At 41.5% G+C, this 22,468-nt stretch overlaps 1 protein-coding gene across 6 annotated transcripts in view; it reads right to left on the bottom strand.

The window, feature by feature from the left end:
- LOC122548836 (vacuolar protein sorting-associated protein 13B-like) overlaps window positions 1-22,468 on the bottom strand; it is a 968,370-nt gene that overhangs the window by 61,758 nt on the left and 884,144 nt on the right. For all 6 annotated transcript variants that reach the window (XM_043687672.1, XM_043687667.1, XM_043687669.1 and 3 more), the window contains 6 exons: window positions 10,756-10,911; window positions 9,114-9,380; window positions 7,633-7,716; window positions 5,837-6,012; window positions 2,190-2,360; window positions 1,237-1,447 (listed from right to left, as the gene is read on the bottom strand). In XM_043687672.1, coding sequence (XP_043543607.1) covers window positions 1,237-1,447; window positions 2,190-2,360; window positions 5,837-6,012; window positions 7,633-7,716; window positions 9,114-9,380; window positions 10,756-10,911 — 1,065 coding nt within the window. The remainder of the gene's footprint in view (window positions 1-1,236; window positions 1,448-2,189; window positions 2,361-5,836; window positions 6,013-7,632; window positions 7,717-9,113; window positions 9,381-10,755; window positions 10,912-22,468) is intronic.

Raw genomic sequence — 22,468 nt, 5'->3', positions numbered from 1 at the left:
TAGATCAGTCATTATCGCACTGAATAGCAGAACAGTCTGGATGGGCTGAATAGTCTACTTCTGCTTCTACATTGTATAGTCTTACCACATTGCAGAGATGTGCATCTCATTCACATGTGAGCCAGACCAGGTGAGGATGGCAAATTTCCTCTCCTAAAGGATACAAGTGATGTAGATGTGTTTTTATGACAAACCAAAAGAGGCCAAACAGCCACCATTTGATCAGCTTTCAATTCTAGATCTTTAACAACTGAATTCAAGTTTCACCAAATGTCTTGAGGGGAATTCAAACCCATGTCGTTAGGACATTAGTTTGGGGTTTTGAATTGCTGTTCTTGTGACATTACCATTATAGCACTGCCTCTGAAATCCCAGAATGAAATAACAGAAAAACATACATGTGAGATAGACTGGTCCAACTTGATTTGGAGATCCAGTACAATCCGCATATCTATTTCTGTGTATTGCTTTTCTCCCCTTCAGTGGCGTCACAAACCACCTGGTTGTATTCAAGGTGGTGATGAATGAGGGAAATTAGGAAAGTGGACTAGTCATATGAGGATTGCTAAGGACCCTGAGTTCATACTCAATGAAGTTTGGGGGGGGGGCGGGCATCTCATTGAAACTTACAGAATGCTGAAAGACCTGGATAAAGTGAACATGGAGAAGATATTTCCACTCATAGAAGAGACGAGGACCTGAGGGCCTAGCCTCAGAGCAAACTCTGAAGAAATTGATGTGGAGGAATGTTACCAGAAAGTGGTAAATCTGTGGAACTCATAAGATTGTGGAGGCCAAGTCATTGAGTGTATTTAACGGAGATGGATACGTTCTTGATCAGTAAGGGGACCAGGGTTACAGGGAGAAGGCAGGAGAATGGGCTTGACAAATGTATCAACCATGATCGAGTGGTGGAGCTGACCCTATGGATGGCCTAATTCTGCCTCTGTACCTTTTGGTCTTGTACAGCAAATGTTGGCATTGCCACTGAAGAAATAAACAAAGATCCTATTTGGGAGGCCAATTATTTATATCAGCTGACAGCTCAGGTGCTGACCTTCTCAATGTGTAGGCTGATGTGGATGTTCAGTCAAATTATTATCAGTATCTCAGCAAAGCTCTTCACAAGAACAATGGACAATGCAAAACCTGCCCAGAAACTAAAAGGCAATCCTTTCAAAACGTACAAAAGATTTTCTTTCCAAGAGCGTGAACGCAAATTATCAACATGTGTACCTGAAAGTTTGGAGGCACAATTACTTTTCCAGCAGGAACTTGCACAACTATCTTCTCGCCTTCAAAGAGCCAGAGGTCCCATTTGGATTGGTTGACAAACAAAGCCCAAGGTAGTAGTTCAACAAGAAGGGTATTAAGGCAGTGTTTCCAGGCAGACAGTTTAACTTGCATTGGACTGTCCCACTGAGCAAGCAGCTCACTGCTGTTTTTGCTGCTCGGTTCAAACACACATTAAGAGAAACAGATTAGTTTTTCATTATCCTTGCTGGCAGTTACATGTTTGAAGTAAGTATTTAAGCTGTCATGATTCTTCATGTCAGAAGTGACAGATCCTTAAAAATTGTTCTGGCTTTTAAAAGGCTGCCAGCAAATGATTACATAAAGATTACCAACAAATTCTTTTGTGTTACCATACAATCTTCTCAGGCCGAGCAAAAATGACATTTATCTTCTTAACTGTGGATTACCAGTTGATACAACTCTTTGATTCGGAACTTTACAAAGTCAGCTTGGGGATCAAATAACTCTCACATAATCATACAGACTTGCAAAGATAATGGTCACTTTATAACCAAAGCATTATTAAGTGTTTAGATTTCATCTCTAAATCAAATATTTTTATGAATACAAATGATACTCTAAGATTGATCAGAAATAGGTTCATACAGGTTACATTTAGATAAACTCCCCTCTCTCAAAAGAACCTTCCCTGATCCACTGAAAATGTAAAGAATTTGATAAGAGGAGGAGAATAAAAAGTGAAACAGAACATTATTAGGTATAGTTGCTTATATCTGGCAATAGTTATGCGTTTCCTGATTAAAGGATATTTCAGTTTAAATAGACCAAAGTAACAGACACTTTAATTGTATCCATTTGTATCCAAATGTTTAGCATATTTCCAAATTGCTGGTTGTACAGAGAGCAGAAAGCTGAGGGTTTTTCTACATTACCTGTCAGGTTCCTTTGTTATGTACGGCCAAGGGTTACGTGCATCAGTGTTCTTGTTGTAGAACTCTCTAAATAACTTGCCAACAGTACAATCACTTTGTAGCCCACGGACAATTTGTTTAATGAGAACTGTTGAGATGGGGACTGCACACTGGGATGCTTCATCTTCCTCCCTGTGAAGAAAGGGGAATTATTATTACAACCCATTGCATTGCCATTTAAACATGATTTCCTTTGCCAAGAACTAAAAGTCAATTCATATTTTGCCAAATGCAGGTTTGAATAAGAATTCCACCCATAAATGCCTGAAGACACTTGATACATCAAAGGCTATGCGCACCAACAACATCCTGGCTGCGGTGTTGAAGATTTGTGTTAAAGAACTGGCCATTCCCTAAGCCAAACTATTCTACTACATCTATAACACTCGCAAAGATGGAACATTGTGGAAAGGTTAGGTCCCGTCCACAAAAAACGCAGGGCAAATCCAACCTGGCCAATTAGCATTAAAACATACTGCTCTCAATCATCACGAAACAGTGAAAGTATTTTTCCTAGGATGATGATGTCAGCTTGTACAAGGGGGCATAACTACAAATTGAGGGGTGATAGATTTAAGACAGATGTCAGAGGCAGGTTCTTTACTCAGAGAGTGGTAAGGGTGTGAAATGCCCTACCTGCTAACGTAGTCAACTCAGCCACATTAGGGAGATTTAAACAATCCTTAGATAAGCACATGATGATGGGATAGTATAGGGGGACGAGCTGAGAATAGCTCACAGGTCGGTGCAACATCGAGGGCCGAAGGGCCTGTTCTACGCTGTATTGTTCTATGTTCTAAAGGTATGGAAGGTGTCACTGGTAGTGCAAGAACCAGTCAGAGGCTAGGAATACTGCAGGTGGGCAACTCATCTCCTAACTCCCAGAGCCAGAGCAGCATCTACAGGCACAAGTTAGGAGCGTGATGAAATACTCCAGGCTTGTCTGGATGAGTGCAGCTCGAACAACACTCAAAAAGCTTGACATCATTCAGAGATATGCAGCCTAATTGACTGGTGTTCCACCATCTTCAAGTCACTCCCACCACCACTGACACAGTGTGCAGCATTGACAAAATGCAGCAAAGTAATTTATAAAGGTTCCTTTCACAACACTTTCTAAACTCACAACCTCTCCTAGCTAGGACAAAGGACAGTTGATCCAAGGGAATGGCACCACCTGCCAGTTCCCTCCAAGTCAGATACCATCCTGATGTGAAATTATTTTCTTTCCCTGTTGCTAGGTCAAAGTCCAGGAACTCCCACTCTAACAGCATTGCTGGCACACCACATTGACTGCAGAAGTTTGAGAAAGCTGCTCACCACCACCTACACAAGGTCAGATAGGACTGGACACAAATGTTGGCTTTGCCAGTAATGTTCACATTACATAAACAATGTCTGGAGAGGTGCAGGGTGGACTGGGCAGGGATGGGAGAACTCAGTTATGAGAAAAGATGAGCTTGCTCTTCTTAAAGCAGAGAAGACTATGGGGGAACTTGACAGCAGTGTGTAAAAAGCATGAATGGTTTTCATGGAATAATTAGTGGCACAATGATCAGTGACATAAGGACATACTTAAGAACAATTGGCAAAAGAACCAGAGGACAAACGTGGAGCTTTTATTTTTCTAATTCAGAGAGTTTGGATGATTTGGAATGTAATGGGCTTTTCTTGGGTGCTATATGATTCTACACTATGGGGTGTGCCCATTTCACCATCTTATTTCAATACAATCTGTGTGAAAGTGGATCTGTCCACATGGGGATGGATTTCAAGCTTGCCAATACCGAATTTGAAGGTTGCGGTATGCAAAATGGATCAGCCGTCTTTCCATTGCCCCAACCTGTCTGACATTTTCCGAGAACATATGGGAGTGGGAGTAGCATCTGGCCGTCTGTCTGCCCTTAAAGAACAAAAGAGGACGGCTAACAGCTGGATAAGGGCTTCATCCTGTCCCTGCTGGAATTTTGCGACAGCTGGGGGAGACCCAGAGCTCAAGGGAGGCTCATTAGGAGAACTTTTGACAAAATAGTTAACCATATGCACCCTTGTGAACTTGGGCCGCCATCCAAGTTACTCCGCTCGCTGTGAGCTCTGACTCACCTGGCCTCCTCAGCAGGGTGGCAGTGCCCATAGTGTAGATTAGATTAGATTAGATTACTTACAGTGTGGAAACAGGCCCTTCGGCCCAACAAGTCCACACCGCCCCGCCGAAGCGCAACCCACCCATACCCCTACATTTACCCCTTACCTAACACTACGGGCAATTTAGCATAGCCAATTCACCTGACCTGCACATCTTTGTGACTGTGGGAGGAAACCGGAGCACCCGGAGGAAACCCACGCAGACACGGGGAGAACGTGCAAAACTCCACACAGTCAGTCGCCTGAGGCAGGAACTGAACCCGGGTCTCAGGCGCTGTGAGGCAGCAGTGCTAACCACTGTGCCACCGTGCCGCCGTGTAGGGCACTGGCCACTTCTCACACTTGGTGCTGTTAGAATTACACAGGTATGAATCATCCACTTGCTTGGCATCGTACTCAAATGAAGTGGAATTCTTACTGCTAAGCAAATAATGCTGCTCCCGACATTCAAATGCTATGGAGCAGCCGTCCAGATACTGGTCAGACTTCTTCTCCCACCTCTTAGCCGAGCTGCAGGGGCTGTGAAGAACCACAGCACCCAGCAAGACCCAGCCAATGGAAACACAGTAAATATGTGCATGAGTGGGCCATTCGGTCCTTCGAGCCTGCACCACCATCGATATGATCATGGCTGATCATACAATTTCAGTATCCCGCTCCCGCTTTCTCTCCATATCCCTTGATCCTGCTAGCCACAAGGACCATGTCTAACTCTCTCTTGAATATATCTAACGAACTGGCCTCAACAGCGTCCTGTGGTAGAGAATTCCAAACAATTGAGACAGAGGCAGTACCTTCAACAGGTGCCTGCTATTTGCCTCGATTGATTTGCGTTATAAAGGGTTTCTACAACACCTCGATTTTGTTTTGACTAAATTATTCACAGATGGGGATTAAATTAAGCTTCAGAAATAGGAGCACTTCAAGTTGCACTACCAGAACTGAAAGGCTGGTCTTTTCATACAGCTGCTTTTGAGACCCTGCTATGAACAATTTGGCTGTTACTTTTCCTACACTGACTACAGTTCAAAAATACTTCATTGGTTGTCAAGCACTTGGGGATGACCTGGGGCCAAAAATGACCCTTGAAAAAAAGCAAGCCTTTCTTTCTTTCCATTCGACTGCTTCACTTTCTGCCAACCTACCCAACACGCCAAGTCACATAACAGTTTACATCAGTATATCTGCACACCAAAATACAGGAATGACGACAGAAGCAGTACATTTCCCACCCTTCCCTACTGATGCTATAATTTACATCAGAGTACAAAATGTACAATGCAGGCAAACATAACAATTTACCACTAATTATACTCTATAGAAATACCACTACACATAGGCAAGTATTACAGGCTGAGAATTTGAAAAGAAGGTTCAAAGCACATTGTAAGCATTTGTTAGAGTGTCTGGAACAAGGTGAAGAAGCGGTCACTGATTGTCACGGGCAAGAATTTTATGGTTACCTTGCTTGAAATGTCAAATGGTGCACGACTTCAGGTTCCACATTCTGGAGTGGCTCTTCCTGCCCCTTTCCAGCAATGACTTGAGGTTCTTTCAAACCCAAACTTCGTCTCTCGATGTGTAGAATAATGGGATCAGGGAGATGGCTCCTCATGACAAACAAAGGACTGAGAAACAGCTGCAATTCAAACACAAGAATCTTAACATGCCTTTGCTGCAAAAATAAAACAAGTTTGTCAGTGGACAGAAGGCCAAGGTGAGGGCAGGGAACAACAACATCACAGTTTGAGAAATAAAATAATGTTATGCCATTCTTTCCCAAGTGCAAAATATACTCCTGTAGATTTGACTCGTCTTGGGGACAATTCCCTATGCTATCAATGATACAACATCAAATTGCATTTATATAGCACCTTTACCATTGTAAACTATTCCAAGATACTTCAGAAGAGAGCTATCAAGCTTGACACAGTGATATAAGGACATGTTTAGGACAGGTGACCAAATATTTGCCCAAAACGGCAGGTTTTAAGGAGTGTCTTGAAGAAGGAGAAATACTAATGAGAAACCTTAACTCAAACAGTTATAGAATGTAAGAGTGTAAGAAATAAGAGCAGGAATAGGTAATATGGTCCCCTGAGCCTACTCTGTCAGTCAATGAGATCTTTTTTACAGAAATAAAAACAAAGTCCTGCAGATGCTGGTGAAATGAAAGAAATAAAAACAAACTGCTGGAGAGACTCAGCAGGTCTGGCAGCATCTGTGGGGAGAGAAAAACAGAGTTAACATTTCAAATCCAGTCTGGCTCTTTTTAGATACCGGTGTTGGACTGGGGTGTACAAAGTTAAAAATCACACAACACCAGGTTATAGTCCAACAATTAAACCTTCCAATTAAACCTGTTGGACTATAACCTGGTGTTGTGTGATTTTTTAACTTGGTATTCCAAAGAAGAGTCATGTAGAACTCAAAATGCTTAATCTTTGCTGAACATCTAAATGAGCTCCTTTAACACCTAAGGAGTCAAAGAGTGTGACGCTGGAAAAGCATAACTGGTCAGGCAGTGTCTGAGAAGCAGGAGAATAGATGTGTCAGGCATAAGCTCTTCATTAGGAATGACACCGTTCTACACTTTGATTCTTTTACTGCCCAACGATTAATCAATCCCAGCCTATAACACTCATTGACCAAGCTTTCACGACTGAATTTCATAGATTCATAACATTCAGAGCGAAGCAATTACTCCCCAACTCAATCCGAAGTGGTCGTTGCTTTATCCTGAAACAATGGGCTGGAGATTACATTCCCCTCTGGCGGTATTACCAAAATATGGACCTACTTTACTGAATCTCATTGCACAGGAAAATCATCATACTCCAGGAATCCATCCAGTAATGGATGCAAATTTTAAAGCAAGCATATTTTCTTTCTGAGGTAAGGAGACCAAATCTGTACATACCACTGCAGGTGTGGCCTTATCCCTTTTTCTACACTTCCTACCAAACTCAACAATTTTACACTTTCACAAGTGATAGTCTTTGAATAGATGATTACAATGACTGAATTGCTCCATACCCCTTTAGTATTGGCATAATAATTGGCATAATCCTTTTGATCTAGGAGGGCAGTACAGTGTTATTCCAGTGAACCCCTCATCTTAACTCTACACATCTGAACTTTCCAGTGCTGGCAGAATGGTATTTAGGGGAGTGAATAAATGTGACAGACTGTTGTTAGTTTACTAGTGAATGATGAGTACCAGAACTTTGGAAGTGCTGAAAAGGAGTAGAACACTCACCACTCTCTGCTGTACAGGAGATTTGGCATCCAGGTTCAGACAAGTACACCACACATGCAACACGGAGCCATTTGAATTGGGAATCTGTAGCCATCAACAACAAAGAAATAAAAGTTAGTTATTCGAAGGAGGCCATGAAGCAAAGAACTAAATAAAAATCAAGCAAATTTTCATTTGACAAATTTAAGCTCATTCTATTTTCTTCTTCTTAAGAACTGGGTATACTTTGAAGCATGAGTGAATTTATCTCAGTCCCAAACTTTGCAAAGTTGTCTTGTTTGGTGTTTTATGGGCCAACTTCATCATCTATGCTGGTGCAAAGTCATTCTGGTCTTGCACTAGTTCAAAAACACTTGACTTAACACTTCCTTAGTGAGTCAAGCACACAGATCGAATGAGGAGGAAATGGATGAATGCATTATGTGGTCGAGATCCTTATCAGTTCCAGTTGAACACTCTATGTTAAAAACAGTACACACTTTAATTTTATACAGGCTAAAAATGAGTAAAGGGAACGTGTCAACTCTTTTTGATCTTCATCATTAAATATAAGGAGAATCTTGTGTGATTAAGTGCGCACATGCATTGCATTGCTTGCTCCTCTTCAGAGCAGGTAATATTTCTCCAGGGTGTTCGCACAGCGCTTGAAAATTAAATTAATATCATATTAACACCACTCTTCATTATAAATCCATAGGCAATACCCACACACTTAACAATTCACAAAGATACAAGAGTGAAAATGTTTAAATTATGAGAACAATTTGCATAAGTAGGCTTGTATTCCCTTCAATGTTAAAGGTTAATGGGCGATTCAATGGTTTACATAAAATTTCGTGCAGAAGGCCATTTGATGTATTAGTGCATTGCTGTTGTTTTTTCCTCCATTTGAGTCTCTTATCTCATCTTAAACCCTCTTAAATGCTTGTCTAGGTTTCCTTTCAATGCATCTATACTATTCACTTCAACCACTTCTTGTGGGAGCAAATTTCAAATCCTCACCGCTCTTTAGCCAAAGATGTTTCTTCTGAATTCTCTGTTGGATATCTTGGTGACTATCTTATATTGACAATGTCTAGTTATGCTCTCCACTACCCCCGCATGCCCCCACCCCCAAGAGAACACATTCTTAAGAAACAATTGAGATCTTGAAAATGAATAATGGAGTTGAGAGAGTGGGAAAGTGAGGACTGTCAGGAAGCACTTCTTCACACAAAGGTGGATGGAAATCTGAAACTCTCTCCCTCCTGAGGGCTGTTAAGGCTTTCTAGGGATGGGAGGAGAAAATCAGCTAAAAATTTTAAAACTAAGGTTGACAGATTTTTTTAAGGTAAGGCTATTAAGGACTATTAGAAGTAAAGCAGGTAGATGGTGCTAAGGTACAGATGTACCATCTGACTGAATGGGGGAGGAGGATCGAAGGTTGGATGGTTTAATACTGCAACTAAGCTTAATTTCAGCTGTCCAAGTGATTTCAGTACCTGAATGACGGTGCTGTTTTCAGACTGAAGTGTCTCTAGGTACACATCTGGTGACCAGTCTGTGTCATTTCCCATAACCCTGATGCACAACCTAGTGAATTCTGCATTCTCAAGAACAAAAGATGGTATCTTCTGATTCAGTGGCAAACAGCAAAGATGTTCTTTGATTGATTCCTGTCCATCTTGCCCATTGCAATGCTGCACCACCTTGAGCTCCACATCCAGATTTAAGTAACTGCAAATAGCTTGTCTTCCACAAATAATGATCTGAAAGGGAACAGTATCACAAATCGTTAAGTTCATGCATGTGTGGGTTGAAGAATAACCAGCAGAAATAAATGAAACTCTTCACATTTATGGAGGATGATGTTGCACATAATAATCATGGACTTCATATACCTTCAAATACGTATGGATTATTTTGAAATTATGGCAATCCTAATTCTGTATTGTACACAAGGTACTAAACCAGATTCGAACTAAATTGTTAGCACTGGATTTTAGCATTGGATTATAAATCAAGCTGAGGTATTTCAACATTGACACTGCAAATACTGTCTGTTTTGCAGATGCTCTCTTCAGATGTTAATGAAGCACTGAATCTTAGCATTGGAGCAGGCCACTTGGCCCACTGTGCCTGTGTCAGCTATTTGAAAGAGTTATCTAATTAACTCCATTCACTCGCCTTCTGCCTGCACATACTCCCCCCTCAACCATAGTATTTATCCAATTTCCTTTTGAAAGCAATTATTGAGTCTGCATCTCTTTTACCCATATCAAATGATAACTTTGCTGCAAAAGACATTCTTGTCTTGCTTCTGGTTCTTTTGCTAATTATCTTAAATTGATATCCACTGGCTATTGACTCTCCCGTCATGAGAGAAAAAAATAATCTCCATGTTACTTTTTATCTGCCAACATCCTTCAACATTTTCAACACATCTATCAAATAGTTGTTTGGCTCTCTCTGCTCTCAGTGCTAAATACTACTTAAATGTAAAAAGGCCTGTGCTGTTTTGCATAATAAGCATGCTTCTGGGCATCCTAGTACAGGAAGGACAATGGAGATTCAGGAAGGATCCAATAAGGAGTACTACAAGAAGAGGATATAGCTGTGAAGAAACAATTTAAAACACACTCAAACCTTTTTTTTCCCCACTGAACAGCAGATCAAATGGGGGTCTAATTTTAAAATTACAAAGGTTTCTGAGAGGGCAAATAATGAAACGTTGACCTGGTTGGTAAGTAAATAAAAAAGGAGTTTAAACTCAGAATTCTCACCAGGAGATTCTATACTGTAACTACTCTATACTTCCACGACATTCTCCACAGCTGCTATTAGATCATGTGGAGTCAGTGTAAGTAAATGCAGCAACCAATATTTAAAAGATTAGCAAAACTGTGCTGCATCTTTCAAAAGGCACCTCTTATTTGTGCCTTTATTTAAAAAAAATACTTCTTTGTTTCTCCCATGTTTAAATATTTAGCTTCAGCTTTTAAAGGCAGATCTTCTCAAAAGCAGAATAAAATGGAAAACATATTTACAGACCACAAACTCCGACATCTCTCTTCTGTATTTAAAGGGTTAGAATGCATAAGAAAATGGTTGGCCTTCATACGCGACCACATGAAAGAAACTTACTTGTTTTTGCACACTGTTAAGTGGCTGTACTTTGATGATCAGTGATGCTGTTCTGCCCTTGTACTGGATACTTCTAACAAATGTGCCTATGTTGTCCACACTGAATGGCTCGGACCAGCGCCAGTTTCCCCAGCCCTCGATACAGATGTGAAGCAGCTGCACAGAACAATGAATATGTTTGTACTAACTGAAATAAACCAGGGTAACACATAATATACTATGACAGTTATAGTTTTCTCCAAAATTATTTGTTGTGGGAACATATAAACAATTGGCAGGTAACTAAACAACAACTTTTTTCAAAAGAAAAATTGATCTATTGATTTGAGGTAAGGTGTATTATATATGGCACCAGTGATATAGCTAAATTATCTGTACAAATGCTGCAGTGGATATAGAGCCATTCATACGTTAAAAGAAAGATTTGCATTAACGCAGTGCTGCCTGCAAGGATGATAGAGGCCTTTTTACATTTACGTAGTATTTAGATGTGCACTTGCAATGCCAAAGCATACAAGGCTAAAGGCCAAGTACTGGAAAATGGAATTAGTATAGTCATGTAGTTATTTTTGACCCTAGTGGATGCAATGGATCAAAGGGTCTTTTTCTGTGCTATAGATCTCTATGACTCTAGGACTGCCAGACATCTCAAATTGGGAGAAAGTGAGGACTGCAGATGCTAGAGATCAGAGTTGAGAGTGTGGTCCTGAAAAAGTACAGCAGGTCAGGCAGCATCTGAGGAGCAGGAGAATCGATGTTTCGAGCATAAGCCCACCACACTCTAGACATCTCAAAGTGCCTTACAGACAATGAAGCACATGAAGTGCAGTCACTATTATAATTTAAGAAGCACAGTAGCCAACATGCACAAATGCATCATTGAAATAATGACCAGATAACTTGTTCTTGTGATGTTGTTTGATGAATGACTATTATTCAAGACAACATGGATAACTTCTCTGCTCTTCTTGAAATAGTTCCAAGGAACATTTACAAAATAACAAAATGCTGCAGGTGTTACAAATCAGAAACAAACACAGAAAATGCAAGAGAAACTCAGCAGGTCTGACAGTATCCATGTAGAGAGAAAAACAGAGTCAATATTTTGGGTCTGGAGTTCTGAAAATGAGACATGCCAGACTCGAAATGTTAAATCTGTTCCTCTTTCTCTACAAATGGAGCTAGACCTGCAGAGTTTCTCAAAGCATTTTCTGTATTTGTTTCAAGGAATATTTATATCAATTTGGAAAGGCATACAGGGCTTTGGTGTAATATTTAATCTCAAATACACACACTGCCACTGTGGCAATTGGTCAGTAACGCACCAGAATGTCAGTCTTGATTTTTATTTTCATTCCCTGCCACAGGACTTCAGCACACAAGCTTGCAACTCAGAGATGTGTGTTTTATCACCTGATCTATAGGTGATTTTGTGGTACTGAATGTCGTACTCTGTCTTCAAGTGGGTAACAAGGTAGCTTAGTTCCCTTGAAATGTAAATATGATATTCAGGGAGCAATTCCACCCACCACCACATGTGCTGAGATGGGAACATAGTTGGGGGAGTTGGCCTGGAGAGATACTCTCCCTTTCTTGTCACCTAGAAGAAAGTGAGGACCGCAGATGTTGGAGATCAGAGTCGAAGAGTGTGGTGCTGGAAAAGCACATCCAATGAGGCAGCATCCGAGGAGCAGGAGAATTGACGTTTCAGGCATAAGCCCTTCATCAGGAATCTTCAAGTGAGTAACAGGGTAGCTTAGTTACCTTTATATGTAATTATGACATTCCTAATTCCTGATGAACGGCTTATGCCCCAAACGTCGATTCTCCTGCCCCTTGGATGCTGCCTGACTGGCTGTGCTTTTCCAGGTCCACACTCTTTCTTGTCAACTCACTAACTAACTGTTAGGCTTAAAGGTATACTGGGGACTTTTTCAAATTGCCAACAATTAAAGTTCACAAATGCTCCATTAACAGCCTGGAAAGGGTCTCAAGTCACGACCTCTCTTATTAGCTGCCTTCCCAGCAGGCAATTAAAGTTGCTGTTTCCCACCTAGGGTGCTTGATTACCAACTGGGAAACCAGGGCCATAGACTTGCAGGTTGGGACTGGGTCCTCTATTTGTCACAATTTGAGGCACAGATAGGGGTTAAGGTGATGGCCAAGGGATCAACCCTGAACAGTGTAGGAGGGCATGCCAGGAGCAGCACCAGGCACACCTGCACACAGTGTCAACCTGGGGAAGCTACGAAACAGGACTATTTGCATGCTAAATAGCATAAGCAGAAAGTGATAGGCAACAGCTGAGAGATTCTACAACCAATGGATCAGATCAAAGCTCTCCAGTCCCGCCACATCCAGTCCTGAACGGTGGACAATTGAACAACTCACTGGAACAAGAGGTTTCACAAATATTTCCATCCTCAATGATGGAAGAGCCCAGCACATCAGTGCAAAGGATAAGGCTGAAGCTTTCACGTCAATCTTCAGCCAGAATTGCTGAGTGGATGATCCATCTCAGCCATCTCCAATAGTCCCCAGCATCACAGGTACCAATCTTCAGCCAATTTGATTCACTCCACATGATGTTAAGAAACATTTGGAGACACTGGATACTGCAAAGGCTACAGGCCCTGAAAATATTCCAGCAACAGTACTGAAGATTTATGGTCCAGTACTTGCCACTCCTCTAGCCAGCTGCTCCAGTACAGTTACAACACTGGCATCTACCCAACAATGTGGAAAATTGCCCTGATATGTCCTGTATATAAAAAAGATAAATCCATCTCATCCAATTACTGCCCCATCAGTCTACTCCCTATCATCAGTAAAGTGTTGGGAGGTGTCAACAGTGCTGTCAAGCAGCACCTGCTCAGCAATAGCCTGCTCAGTGATGCCCAGTTTGGCTTCCGCCAGGGCCACTCACCTCCGGGCCTCACTACATCCTTGGTTCAAACATGGACAAAAAAGCTGAATTCCAGAGGTGAGGTAAGATTGAAAGCCATTAACATCAAGGCTGCAATCACCAACTATGACATCAAGAAGCTCTTGCAAAACTGGAATTAATAGGTACAAGGCGGTAAATCTCCGGTGGTTGGAGTCATACTTAACATAATGAAAGATGGTCATGGTTGTTGGACATTAGTCATCTCAGCTCGAGGACATCTCTGCAGGAGTCCCTCAAGGTAGTGTCCTAGGCCCAACCATCTTCAGCTGCTTCATCAATGACCTTCCTTCCATCATAAGGTCAGAAGTGGGAATGTTCACCAATGATTGCACAATGTTCAGCACTACTCACGACTCCTCAGATACTGAAGCAGTTCAGTTTCAAATGCAACAAGATCTAGACAATATCCAGGCTTGGGCTGACAAGTGGCAAATAGCATTCGTACCACGCAAATGCCAGGCTATGACCATCACCAACAAGAGACAATCTAACCATCACCCTTGATATTCAATGGTGTAATCACTGAAATCCCCCACTTCCATCTAGAAGGACAAGGGCAGCAGATATATGGAAACACCACCACCTTCAAGTTCCACTCTAAGCCACTCACCATCCTGACTTGGAAATATGGTGCCGATGCTTCACTGTCACTGGGGCAAAATCCTGGAATTCCCTCCTTTAATGGCATTGTGGGTCAACCCAGAGCAGGTGGACTGCAGCAGTTCGAGAAGGCAGCCCAAGGGCAACCAGGGATGAGCAATAAATGCTGGCCAGCCAGCAACACCCACATTCCAAAAATGATAACAAAACAAAAGGGGATGTGGGATAGCCTTGGCAAATAAGAATAATTCAAAGAGATTCTACAAGTACATTAAAAGAAAAACATCAACTAGGGAGAGAATAGGGCCCCTTAAAGATCAACAAGACTGTCTATGTGTGGAACCACAGGAGATGTGAGAGATAATAAGTGAATATTTTGTGCAAGTTTTTACTGTGGAGAAAGAAATAGAGGCTAGGGAACTTGGGAAATAAATATTGACGTTTTGGAAACAGTCCACTCACAGAAATAGTAGTGCTGACGACCTTAGAAAACAAAGGTGGACAAATCTCTGGGACCTGCTCAAATATACCCCAAGACATTGTGGGAAGTTAGGGAAGAAATTGCCAGGTACCTACCAGACATATTTGTATCATCTACAGCCACAGGTGAGTACTGGAGGGCAGCTAACGTTGTGTCTTCATTTAGGAAAGGCTGTAAGGAAAAGCTTGTGAACTATAGAACTATGAGTCAGCCATCAGTGGTGGGTAATTTGCTGGAGGGGTTTCTGACAGATAGGATTTACATGCATTTGGAGAGACAAGGACTGATTAGCGATAGTCAGCATGGCTTTGCATGTGGGAAATCATGTCTCTCAAACTTGACTGAGTTTTTTGAGGATGTAACCAAAAACATTGATGAGGGTAGAGTGATAGACATCGTCTACATGGTATAGATTAGAGTGGTACTAGAAAAGCACAGCAGGTCAGGCAGCATCCAAGGAGCAGGAAAATCGACATTTCGGGCATAAGCCCTTCATCAGGGCTTTTGCCTCAACGTCGATTTTCCTAATCCTCGGATGCTGCCTGACTTGCTGTGCTTTTCCAGTATCACTCTAATCTAGACTCTGGTTTCCAGCATCTGCAATTCTCACTTTTGCCTCATTGTCTATATGGTAGACTAATTCTTAGACTTTAGATCACATGGAATTCAGGGAGAGCTTGCCAATTGGATACAAAATTAGCTTAACAGTAGGAGATAGCGGGGATGGTCGTGGACGGTTGTTTCTGGGAGTGGAAGCTTGTCACTAGTGGTGTTCTGCAGGGATTGGTACTGGGTCCATGTTTGTTTGTCATTTACATAACGATGTGGATGAGAATTTAGAAGGCATGGTTAGTACATTTGCAGATGACACCAAAATTTGTGGCACAGTGGACAGCGAATGTGGTTATTTCAATCATTTGGGCCAATAGGCTGAGGAGTGGCAGCTGGAGTTTAATTTGGATAAATGCGAGGTATTGCATTTTGAAAACAAATGAGGGCAGGACTTGTACAATTAATGGTAGGGCCCGGGGTAGGGTTGTCGAACAGAGAGACCTAAGGTTTCAGGTACATAGTTCTTTGAAAGTTGTATACAGATAGGCAGGGTGGTTAAGAAAGCGTTTGGCACGCATGTCGTCATTGTTCAGACCACTGAGTATCATTGCTCAGACCACTGAGTATCAGAGTTGGGACATCATACTGAAGTTGTACAGAACATTGGTGAGGCCACTTTCAGAGTACTGTGCACAGTTCTGGTCTCCCTACTATAGGAAAGTATTATTAAATTGGAAAGGGTTCATAAAAGATTTATTAGGAAGTTGACAGGCCTGAAGGGTTTGAGTTATAAGAAGAGGCTGGATAGGCTGGGACATTTGTTCACTGAAACATAGGAGGTTGAAAGGTCACCTTGTAGAGGTTTATAAAATCATGAGGGGCACGTTCTTTCAGAAGCATCAGTTCAAAGATTGAATTCAATGCTGAATCATAGACAAAAATGAAATCAAGGTGAACAGCAAAGGTCTTTTTCCTAGGGTGGGAGATTTCAAAATTAGGGGCATATTTTTTCAGGTGAGAAGAGAAAGATTTAAAAGGAACCTGAGGGAACAACTTTTTCACAAAGAGGATGGTTCATACGTGGTAAGACCTGCCAAATGAAGTGGTCAGTACAGGTACAGTTAGAATATTTAAAAGACATTTGGACAGGGACATGAATAAGAAGGGTTTACAGCGATATGGGCCAAATGCATGCAAATGGGATGGTTTAGTTTGTGAAACTTGGTCGGCATGGACAAGTTGGACTGAAGGTTCTGCTTCTATGCTGTATAACTCTATGACTCCAAATAGCTTCGTTTAGTTAGGGGTCAATAACCAAGGAGCACAGTTTTAAGACAAGGTTTATAAAGGATAACAAAAAAGATTTTTTCCTACCCAGAAAGTGGTAGGTGGTTGCAACTCACTAATGAAAAAGATGGTGGAGGCCAGAACCAACACGACATATAGGAAATATTTAGATGAGCACTTGAAATGTCACAGCATATACAACTGTGGGCCAAGTACTAGAACATGAGTTATAGAGATCTGCAGAACAGATAAAAAGGCTTTTCAGCCCATCAAGATAGCGCTGGTCAAAAACAACAATCCAATTCTTCCAATTCCATTTTCCAGCACTTGGCCCTCAGCACAGGCAGAGAGTTCCAGATTACCACCCCACTCTGAGTGAAAAATGGTTTCCTCACATGCCCATTAAATCTCCTGCTCTTTATCTTAAAACTATGCCCTGCTCATTAATCCCTCCATTGAGGGGAAATATATCTTCCCATCCAACCTATCTGTGCTCCTCATAATTATATTTAATAATGGCATTAGAACAGATAACCAGCGCAGACACGATGGGCAAAAGGGCCCTTAGCCATGCTGCAATAATTCTATGACTCCCTGTGAACACCACCCAAGAAAGAAACCTACCTTCTTGTTTTTAGATCCCCTGAAAAGTAGCCATGATAAATGGACTTTAGGACCCAGATGCTGCTGCTCTCTGATAGACTGCCAGTTTCTCTGGTGAGCAGGGATGCTCCAGTCAAGGTCTACTACAGACCAAGTGGTTCACTAAAGCTCGCCAGTCAGTGCTTATTAAGCCACAGGAAATGGCTAATTTTGTCAGCCATGTGAGCAGCAAGTCAACATCAATGACATGCATCCTGCTGCTTAGTATCCAAAAGGAAAAATTTCAGCTTTACTTTAACTTGTGTTTTATATTTCAGTCTTGGCCGAAGGTGAAAAAGGTGCCCCAGAACTGATAAGGTTACAAAAATATTTGGGACCGGATCTATTGCTGGGAGATCTCCTTACTATATCAGCTACAAATTTTTTTGTCAGGCAGCGGGACAATTAAAACAATCTGAGGTCTAATTTTTTTGACTCCACACCAAAACCTGCTTCTTAACCCAGTACTACTTGAGTTCTGTTGTATTTCTCAAACAAAATGGCTCAGAAACTTCCTTGAAATGTATTTATTATATCTGATACAACTCCCAGTCAGCTAGATAGAGATGGAAACTGTTCCTTTTGGTCTATATATTAATATACTTAAGACCGCATGTTCTTACAGAAGTATTAGTTCAAAGATTGAATTCAATGCTGAATCATGGACAAAAATGAAATAAGGGAAAAGAAAAAGAGAATTAGGTGAGTGCATGATGAAACAGAAAATAAGCGAAGGCTAAAAATGTAATTCTACAATGAGAATTAAAATTGTATGGGATTCAATATCACATGTAAAACAAGTTAACTCTCAGTGCCAAAGATATTTTTGTCAATAACTGAAACTTGAAAAAGGTCCAGAAAAGATTTACAAAGATGTTGCCAGGGAAGGTTTGAGCAGTAGGGAGAGGCTGAATAGACTGGATAGGAGCATGGATAGGGTAAATACATAAGGTCATTTCCACGGGCTTAGGGGAGTCCATGCAGAGGGTGGTACGTGTATGAAATAAGCTGCCAGAATAAGTGGTGGAGGCTGTTACATCATTTTAAAGGCCTCTGGATGGGTATACGAATGGGAAGAGTTTAGAGGGTGATGGACAAATGGTGGCAATGGGACTAGAGTAATTCAGAATATTGGTTGGCATAGACGAGTTGGACTGAAGGGTCTGTTTCTGTGCTATATATCTCTGTGATTTTAATTAAGATTTAGCACCTGTTAAGTTCGAATGTTTTCTGTTAGTTTAATGGGTAGCAGCTAAGATGCACAAATCCACATTAATCCAGATATTTCAATTGTAATGTAAACTATGGGTTTACACATAAAGTCATATAATCATACAGCATGGAAATGGACCTTTGGGTCCAACCAGTCCATGCCAACCACATTCCCAAACCAAACTAGTCCCACTTGACCTATATCTTTCCAAAGATTTCTTATTCGTGGACTTATCTGACATATTAGATTAGATTACTTTTAGATTACTTACAGTGTGGAAACAGGCCCTTCGGCCCAACAAGTCCACACCGCCCCGCCGAAGCGAAACCCACCCATACCCCTACATTTACCCCTTACCTAACACTACGGACAATTTAGCATGGCCAATTCACCTGACCTGCACATCTTTGGACTGTGGGAGGAAACCGGAGCACCCGGAGGAAACCCACGCAGACACGGGGAGAACGTGCAAACTCCACACAGTCAGTCGCCTGAGGCGGGAACTGAACCCGGGTCTCTGGTGCTGTGAGGCAGCAGTGCTAACCACTGTGCCACCGTGCTGCCCACCATAGAGAAAGGAGGTAAATGCATTGGAGAGAGTGCAGAAGCAGATTTTGATTAGATTAGATTAGATTACAGTGTGGAAACAGGCCCTTCGGCCCAACAAGTCCACACCGACCCGCTGAAGCGCAACCCACCCATACCCCTACATTTACCCCTTACCTAACACTACGGGCAATTTAGCATGGCCAATTCACCTGACCTGCACATCTTTGGACTGTGGGAGGAAACCGGAGCACCCGGAGGAAACCCATGCAGACACGGGGAGAATGTGCAAACTCCACACAGTCAGTCGCCTGAGGCGGGAATTGAACCGGGTCTCAGGCGCTGTGAGGCAGCAGTGCGAACCACTGTGCCACCGTGCCGCCCTATTTTAACATTATTTATTGCAAGATTGGGTTTTTGAGTTCATAAACAGCTGGTTTTCTGTGTGTTTGAAGTTAATAATTAACTTCTAATTAACTTTAACTTGCAAAACAATTTTGGCATTAGTGTGAGTAGGTTTTGCGCACGACTAATTATTTTGGATTAACTTATTTTGGATTGTTTTACCACCCAGCAAGGTAAATACTCGGGTTTATTAGACATCCCTGGATTTTCTTTTTGCTTAATGGTAACAGCCATGGTTTGGACAGTGAGGCTTTGGGGTTTTACTTTGAGTGAGGCAGCCTGTTAATTCCTTGGAGCAACATGGCTCAAGCCATTCTCCTGAGAAGGAAAAAATATATAAGTGAACTAAGTTACCTTAGAGTGAGGAATTAGTGCTAGTCCCACACCAGAAGTGTTGGGATAAAACACTGAAGAGATTACTTAAAGCTTCATGCATTCACGCAGGTGTATGATAGCTCCATGAAGAAGATACCTGCAATTTTAGTGTGAAATTTGAAATCACAAGTGACTTAAACTTACTGTGGTGTACTTTGGTGTGAGTATTGTATTGGTGTTGTTTTGAGTACAGTAATGGGATGTGTATTGCATACTATTCAAAAGCTGTTTTGCTTTGTGTGTTCAATTTAAAAAGGAGTGTTTTGGGATTAATAGGGTTATACTTTTTTCTGTATATTTAAAAATATTTTAATTTGCATTATAAATAGGTGGTCTGGTTTACTCTTGATCCTCATTTCTTTTGTTAATAAATTACTGTTTTATCACTAAAGTAAAACCTGCAACACTGCATGTCCATGTTTCAACAAGCAAGGTTAGATCTCATGGAATACGGGGAGAACTAGCCATTTGCATACAGAACTGGCTGAAAAGCAGAAGATACAGGGTAGTGGTGGAGGGTTGTATTTCAACTGGAGGCCTGTGAACAGTGGTGTGCCACAAGGATTGGTGCTGGGTACACTGCATTTCGTCGTTTATATAAATGATTGGGATATGAACATAGGAGGTATAGTTAGTAAGTTTGCAGATGACACAAAATTGGAGGTGCAGTGGACACCGAAGGTTATCTCAGAATACAATGGGATCTTGATCAGATGGCCAGTGGGCCGAGGAGAGGCAGATGGAGTTTAATTTAGATACATGTGAGGTGCTGCATTTTGGAAAGGCAAATTAGGGCAGGACTTACACACCTAATGGTAAGGTCCTGGGGAGTGCTGCTGAACAAAGAGACCTTGGAATGCAGTGTTCATAGCTCCTTGAAAGGAGAGTCACAGGTAGACAGGATAGTAAAGAAGGCGTTTGGTATGCCTTCCTTTATTGGACAGAGTGCTGAGTATAGGAGTTGGGCGGTCATGCTGCGGCTGAACAGGGCATTGGTTAGGCCACGTTTGGAATATTGTGTGCAATTCTGGTCTCCCTCCTAGAGGAAGGATGTTGTGAAACTTGGAAGGGTTCAGAAAAGATTTACAAGGATGTTGCCAAGGTTAGCAGGTTTAAGCTATAGGGAGGCGCTAAATAGGCTGGGGATATTTTCCCTGAAGCGTCAGTGGCTGAGGGATGACCTTATAGAGGTTTATAAAATCATGAGGGGCATAGATAAGGTAAATAGACAAGGTCTTTTTCCTGGGTTGGGGATTTCAAAACTAGAGGACATAGGTTTGGATGAGGGGAAAGATTTAAATGGGACTTAAGGGGCAACTTTTTCATGCAGAGGGTGGTGTGTATATGGAATGAGTTACCAGAGGAGGTGGTGGAGACTGGTACAACTACATTTAAAAGATATCTGGATGGGTACATGAATAGGAAGGGTTTAGAGGGAAATGGGCCAAATGCTGGCAAATGGGACTAGATTAATTTAGGATATCTGGTCAGCATAGACAAGTTAGACCAAAGGAGAAAGTGAGGACTGCAGATGCTGGAGATCAGAGTCAGGAAGAAGGGCTTATGCCCGAAATATTGATTCTCCTACCCCTTGGATGCTGCCTGACCAGCTGTTTTTTCCAGTACCACACTCTTGAAATTGGACCAAAGGGTTTGTTTCTGTGCTGTACATCTCTATGACTTTAAGAGTTCACTTCATTCAAATGAAAACAAATCAAAATATGGTCTATCAAGCCGGTTCCTGTCTGGGCTCTGACTTGACGGTAATATCATTAGCTGGGATCAGAACACAATAGTGAGTCTCTGGGTGAGGTGTCAGTATAGCATAGCTTCCAGAGCAGCATGAGAAACTCAGAAATATCCACATACTGCTTTTAACTGCGCATGGGCAGTCACCAGAGGTTGCTGTATAATTTATTCTTTCTTAACACTGAGTGCTGATAGCCTCAACCCTTGTTTCACTGCACAAACCAAGTTATTGTTTCAAATGCTCTACTTAGGCCAAAAGATATCAGGACTGCAAAACATTCCTTTCCAATTATGAAGATTACCTTAAGGCTATTTATTGGAAAAAAGCTACAATCATCTCTAGGTTAAGCACACAGAAGAGATATATGTTAAGCTTACTACGGAAATATAATTTAAGCGTACAGCAGAGTTATATATAATATTTCAAAATCCAAATGAAGCAACTGAGTTGTAGGTTGTTTTAAAAAATAAACCTAATGGACTTGTATTAGTAGCCAGTAAAATAGCGAGACATATAATAATTCTGGAAGGCCAAGAGATTTGATTGTCATTTGAATTCTAAGAATATAACTAAGCCAGTCAATTTTGAAAACCAACACCAAGAGGCTTCACTGACATAAGAAGCTTCAGGGCACATTTGGCTAGTCCCTCAGCTTTCCTGCACGTAAGTCTGTAAGCAATTAATTTGTTTAATTTATAAATATTAGTTAATGCCAAAGAAAAACAGCCATAGCAGTTGGATCCATCTGACCAGTTAGAAAATCAGCAAGGAAAGTAAACAGATGGAGATCATGTAGACAGTAAAGATCTGAATGTTTCTATTGGATAAGCTAGTGGCAGTTAGGAACATTTACACTGGCAGCAATGAAAACCTTCTAGAGTTAAAGCGCATTTATTAATTTACATTCGTTGGCTA

The sequence above is a fragment of the Chiloscyllium plagiosum genome, chromosome 4, assembly GCF_004010195.1.
Source record: "Chiloscyllium plagiosum isolate BGI_BamShark_2017 chromosome 4, ASM401019v2, whole genome shotgun sequence".
NCBI lineage: Eukaryota > Metazoa > Chordata > Chondrichthyes > Orectolobiformes > Hemiscylliidae > Chiloscyllium > Chiloscyllium plagiosum.
This window is presented reverse-complemented; position numbering and strand designations above follow the sequence as displayed.